At 36.4% G+C, this 6,522-nt stretch overlaps 1 protein-coding gene across 1 annotated transcript in view; it reads left to right on the forward strand.

Moving 5' to 3' along the window:
• Positions 1–4,277: 4,277 nt before the first annotated feature.
• LOC134802758 (uncharacterized) overlaps positions 4,278–6,522 on the forward strand; it is a 131,938-nt gene continuing 129,693 nt past the window's right edge. The window contains exon 1 of the mRNA XM_063775453.1: positions 4,278–4,359. Coding sequence (XP_063631523.1) covers positions 4,310–4,359 — 50 coding nt within the window. The 5' untranslated portion in view covers positions 4,278–4,309. The remainder of the gene's footprint in view (positions 4,360–6,522) is intronic.

A 6,522-nucleotide genomic window follows, 5' to 3' on the forward strand; every position in this document is an offset into this window, starting at 1 on the left:
ACTTATATGCTCCAATTGCCTATAGACCGCGGGCCAGGCGCAAATTCGTCAAATCAAACATTTATTCAGCAAATAGGGTATAGGGGCCCATTTACATGTCAAATTTTACAAGCAATAAAAATAACCAAAATTCCAAAAAGCAAGTACAAATATGAAATCAATGAAATATTAAATTACGAATGTTTGAAATGTCACCGTATGTAAGTATTATTTCGCTAAAAACTTTATTTTTTTCTTCGCAAGTATGATGAAAAACATTGTAGGTCTGTAACTCTGGGGGTCTGTAACTTTATTAGAGATATATACAGTCTCTATATGTCGAAAACATAAAGAAAAACAATAGACACATACTAAATTTCTTTAGAGATGTAAAAGTTTCTACGTGTCAGAGATAAATATATTTTAATTTAATCGTATATCAAACATTATTGTAAATTATAAACAAACACAATTAGATGTCTACACTTTTTTTTTTTTTTTTTATGAAATAGGAGGCAAACGAGCAGACGGATCACCTGATGGTAAGCGATTACCGCCGCCCATGGACACCCGCAACACCAGAAGGGTTGCAAGCGCGTTGCCGACCTTTAAGATGGGAGTACGCTCTTTTCTTGAAGGTTTGTAGGTCGTATCGGTCCGGAAATACCGCTGGCGACAGTTCATTCCACAGTTTGGCTGTGCAAGGCAGGAAGTTTCTGGAGAAACGCACAGTTGAGGACTGCCAACCATCCAAGTGATGAAGATGGTAATGTTGTCGCGTAGGGCGATGGCGAAAAGAAGCGGCACTAAGTCCATTCAGCCAATAAAATATATACAATAAATAAACGATCAACGACGAATCAAATTATTCTTAGAGATGTAAAAGGTCTCCAAGACTTGAATTCTAAGTAATTAAGACAAGTGATTAAAAGACAAACAGATAAGAACCGAATGAAGCCGGTCATCCGATCCCACTCGTAAAGTGGCTAAGGACGATGTGTGATGAACACTCGTGGATGTCAGTTGCCGCTCCGTTGGTGGGCTGAGGTACGGCAGCAACACCCAAACGCGTAAAAAAGTCGTAAGCCGATTGTCTCGGTGGAAAAACCGTCAGCTGGTCTCATGAACAGCTGTTTTTTTTAGCTTGCCAGTTGAAAATTTGTCATATGATAGTTTATATGTTATTATGGATAAATATTATAGTCAGCCGGCTGTATTGCTGTGGAAAGATCTAGCATAATGCAGAAGCCAGACGAGTGATTCATAATAATGCAACTGGTTCCAATTTCATCATTAAAATGGTTAAGAAAGATGTATGATGGAGCCCCGTGAACATCAGCTGCCACTCCGTTGATGGGTTGAGGAACAACCTCTGTAAACCAAACCACCTCACCTTAATTGATACACATTTCTAATTAATAAACTTTGGGGTATTGAGCTATTGGTCATATAAATATTCCTGGCTCGTGGGCTACTATTTACTTGAATCTGTAAAGGTGTTTATCCACTGACTAGACTATTAATAGTGGAGCGAAGCGAGGAGATTATGGAAATAATTTTCCCACCTAGCATTTTCTTGATAGAAAGTCTAGTGAAATTTTGGAGACGCAGGCTGGAGTGGATTAAAGACCCGAGTTTGTTATATTCTTACCCCCAGCGTTACAGACCTACAATGTTTTTCATCATACTTGCGAAGAAAAAAATAAAGTTTTTAGCGAAAGAATACTTAAATACGGTGACATTTCGAACATTCCGTCCGCCATATTATATTTTATTCACAGGTTAGGCATTAGGGTGGTTCAAAAAACATTTTTTTTCCGACGGGGCACCCCCTTATTTTGTTACACTTATTATGCTGATAAAATACACCAAGTTTCGTAATTTTATCTCAACTACAAGGGGGTGCTCAACCACTTTGAAGTTTTTGTATGTTGTATGAAAACCAAAAAAAAACAAGTATTCATTATTCAGAATTTTATTTAAGTATCTGTTTTCACATTATTTGCACATGTGATTTATAAGTTTTTAAGTAGAAAAACATATTTATTTCTATTTTTTATAATTTTTAAAAGTAAGATTTTTAGAATTTCACCTAAAAAATATAAATAAAAATGTTTTTTTACATAATAACTTTTACATCACACTTTCAAATAATGTGAAAACTACTACTTACATAAAAATAAAAAAAATAATAACTTTATTTTTTTGGATTTCATACAACTTACAAAAATTTCAAAGTGTTTGAGCACCCCCTTGTAGTTGAGATAAGATTACAAAACTTGGCGTATTTTGTCAACATAACAAGTGTAACAAAATGAGGGGGTGCCGCTTCTTCTAGCTAGAGTTTGAATTTTTCTCATACAAACGTGAACCACCCTGTTACTATTAGGCATCGATGGCACAGATCTATCCGGCATAACCTACATGGTTCGTATTATTTAGTGACATAATTTAAAAAAACCTATAACTCCCTAGAGGGCTATAGCTTTTTTTATAATCCAATAACTCCCGCGGGAACGATATAAGCCTTTGTCCTTCAGTACACCTGCATGAAATAAGGTATTTTTCGAGCAAGTGTGATGAAAAAATATTTAACATTAAAACGTCAGTAAGTAAGTGTTTTAAAGGTTTACATTTACGCTACTTGGTTTGTATGAATTAGTAACAAAATTTAAAAAAAGCTATAACTCCCTAGGGAGCTTGTAGAGTCATAAGAGCATGTCACATATTTTTGCGGCCTTCAAAGAGTAACATATTATTGCAGGTGACTGTACTTAGCTACCCAAATATGGAAGATTCTGCATATAGCGCATATTTCACCACTTTCGCCTCGCTTCGCTTATGCGAATGGTACAGCAGCTTAGGTATAACAAGAAACTGGAAACAGTGAGAACTGAACAGAAGTTAAAACACACAACAAAGTTAAAAGGGAAGTATAACTACTGATTAAAGGTACTTTTTTCATACAATTTCCGCGAGCACACGAGCCTGAGGAAGGACCCCCGAAGGGCCCGAAACATGTCGCCGATACCGACTAAAAATTCAAGTGAGTGAAACCGTTATCGTCTAAAGAGTATACAATTTCCATTTCGGGAGAAAACGGTTTCCACTAATTAAATCGCTTGAGCATAATATATTCTAGGTTTATAAATTTCGGTTAATTTTTTTATATATTGCAAATTATGAAAAAAGGAAACCTATAGTAGTCTGTTCGAGATCCTGAAAACGGTGAAAAATAGAGATAATAGTCCTAAAAATACGTGTGATACCTCATTCGATTCGTCATGATGCCTAGAAAAATGTATTCGAAGCGTGTATTAGCACAAAAAAAATATCAAAAGTTATAAACAAAAATCAACAATAGTTATTTATAATTTTTTTTTCGTTTTTAGTAAAGAAGGAAGTGATAGAAAATTCTGTTACTTAACAATTGCCTAACTTGTTGAAAAAATAACTTTAAGATAAACTTCTAAAAGTCGTACATTTGTTCACATGTTTTAAATACACCATATATTTTTTTTTTTTTCAATATTGATATTATATTTAATGTTACGCTTTTTCACGCCACGCGCGTTTCCCGAAAATGAGGCGCGGAGTACTGTGTTCAGCATTAAATAAAAAGTATAAATAATGGAGATACGGTTCTGCAAGTCGGGAATGTTTTATTGGAAATATCCTCCTCTTTTATAATATTAATTTTGGTTTCTTAAATATTAATACTTTTTGAAATATTGGGGAAATAAAAAATAACTACTTTTCCCCCCTTTTTTTGTTTATCCCTTTTGATATTTTTTGTGTGCTAATACACGCTTCGAATACATTTTTCTAGGCATCATGACGAATCGAATGAGGTATCAGTATCACATGTATTTTTAGGACTATTATCCCTATTTTTCACCGTTTTCAGGATCTCGAACAGACTATAGGTATAACAATAACAATAACAATAACAATATTTTTATTGACAGTCGTCGTATACCTATTAGTTTTTCATTGTGTCAATAATATAGGTACTAAAAAATCAAGGAGAACGAAAAATATTTAGAAATTGTAAAACGTTTTCTTTTTTTGTATGGACGATCATTTAAAGGTGCCCACTGATTAACAGTCCGCCGGACGGTATCGGCCTGTCAGTTGTTCGGAACTGTCAAAATTTAGTTCACACTGACAGGCCGATACCGTCCAGCGGACTGTTAATCATTGGGCCCCTTTAGATGCTAAATTAAATGTCGTACGTAGTTTTAAGTTTTATGTTTAGATTATATATTATTTTAGTTTTACAAATAATATACTAATAATACATTAACGGGATCACCGGTTATTAATCGACATGGTTTTGAATCGTGTGTATGAAGTTTTGAAGAAGAGATTTAATGATGGGTAAGCAAGGATGATAAATCATTTATTTACATACAATATATATACAGTGGTACTACTAAACGAAATTAATAACTAGCTTAAATCTAAAATAGGCCCCTGAGGCATTGTACCAAGGATTAGTTCATTATTATGACATTGTTTTTAGGGTTCCGTAACCAAGGGTAAAAACGGGACCCTATTACTAAGACTCCGCTGTCAGTCCGTCTGTCTGTCTGTCACCAGGCTGCAGTATCTCATGAACCGTGATTTTCACAGATGATGTATTTCTGTTGCCGCTATAAAAACAAATACTAAAAAGTACGGAACCCTCGGTGGGCGAGTCCGACTCGCACTTGTCCGGTTTTTTATGAATACTAAAATAACTTTAACTAAATAGAGTCACACTTACGGACCCGCCGCCAATAAGACGCTCCCATACAAAAGTTCTCTCTGCTCTCATTTTAAAACGACATGCTTAGATTACATGAAATTTGGCATGAATATTTACGTAACATACGAGTATATATCTACTCGTGTATGAATATGGGAGCATACAACTAGTGTCCGACCGAAACATGTTCTTTTGCCGAAACCGAAACCGAAACCGAATGTTCGGCTTTGGCTCTAGTTTCGGCCGAAACCGAAACCGAAACTTTTGTAGACTTGTTAAAATCGTTGAAAAAATGACCTAAAACCGCTTTTACACACATATTATGGGGCTGTCAACACCCAATGTCCTTGAAATTTATGTTACTTAAGCAGTTTTTTAAGAAAATTACTAGAGCTAGACCAAGATAATTCTGCAACGATTTTGATAACACACGCAGTGCAAGTGTTATTTTAAACGTCAAATCTTCTATGACATTATGACGTAAGTATAAATAACATTTGCACTAGTAGCACTGCGTATGCTATCAAAATCATTGCAGAATTTTCTTGGTCTAACTCTATTCATTCACCAGTCAAGCTAATATATACAGGGTCAACCAAAAATCCAATCAAAAACGCGAGCGCAGCGAGCGCGAAATTTTTTGTTAACAATATCGCAAGGCCGGGTACCGATCTTCACCTGGACCTAAAAGTCCGAAGTGCCCCAGTTAGGCGAACTTTCATGCGAAGTCAAAGCCGTGCTTCAGGCTTCAGGATAAGTAGTTGAGCACAGACTCCAACCAATGTCCATTTTATTAAAAAGCGACACCGCAGGCCGAGCATGGCGCAGCGAGGCCAAAGGCTAAGCTGAAGTAGAGGACATGTGGAACACAAACCAATGGTAAATTGAGGTAAAAAGTGAGGCTACGGTCGAGCATTCGTATGAAAAACTGTACTGGGGACGCTTTTAAGGGTTTTTTCTTCGTTTTAATCAATATTCAGCTGTTCAGCCTCGCAAAATATGAACTATTGAGAAAATCAACTTTGCGGCACTAGTTGAGAGTAGCCTTTAGCCTCGCTTAAAATTTGCCATTAGAGGTATAGCTGGTCAAACCAATTTGTCAGTCAGTAAGAACCAGGAAAACTATACTCATCCTTTTCTTTTGGGTGCTAGTACTAGTCTAAGACAAAGATAGTATGATTCTCTCTGTCTATGATTGAAATGAGACAGTCTTTTGACAAACTATAGATAGGAAAATGACTGAATAAGTGAGTGCATGAATAAGAGCGAAAAAGACATCGGTCGACTCGGGCCGAGCTGATACTCGGCCAACGGCAACGTACGACAGTGCTATCTCATTCACTCCAATACAATTTAGACAGTGTGCGCGTTATAGGTATTGACAGCCTCTTAAGACTGCGTCGACCGTCCAGTGACGCCCTCATTAGTGGAATTTATTGTGTTTACCAAACCAATTAATTTCTCTACCTATAAATGAATCAGTATATGTAGGTATTAATATTGTTGTCCTACTTATTCCCCAACTTTTGGTCTTTGTCCGAAGTACCATTTCGTAAGTTTCGGCCCGGCCGAAAGGTTCGGCCGTTTTTTGGCCGTAACCGAAACTACAGCCGAAAGATGATTTTTTGGCCGAAACTGGCCGAAACCGAAACCGAAACCGAACCTTCGGTCGGACACTACATACAACTTACTCAAAAATATGTCCCATAAATAGTTCTATTCGCTGACATAAAAGCTATTGGGACATATTTTTGAGTATGTTGGGTGCATCCATATTTTTACACTTGACTTTA

Source organism: Cydia splendana, chromosome 25 (genome assembly GCF_910591565.1).
Source record: "Cydia splendana chromosome 25, ilCydSple1.2, whole genome shotgun sequence".
Lineage (NCBI taxonomy): Eukaryota > Metazoa > Arthropoda > Insecta > Lepidoptera > Tortricidae > Cydia > Cydia splendana.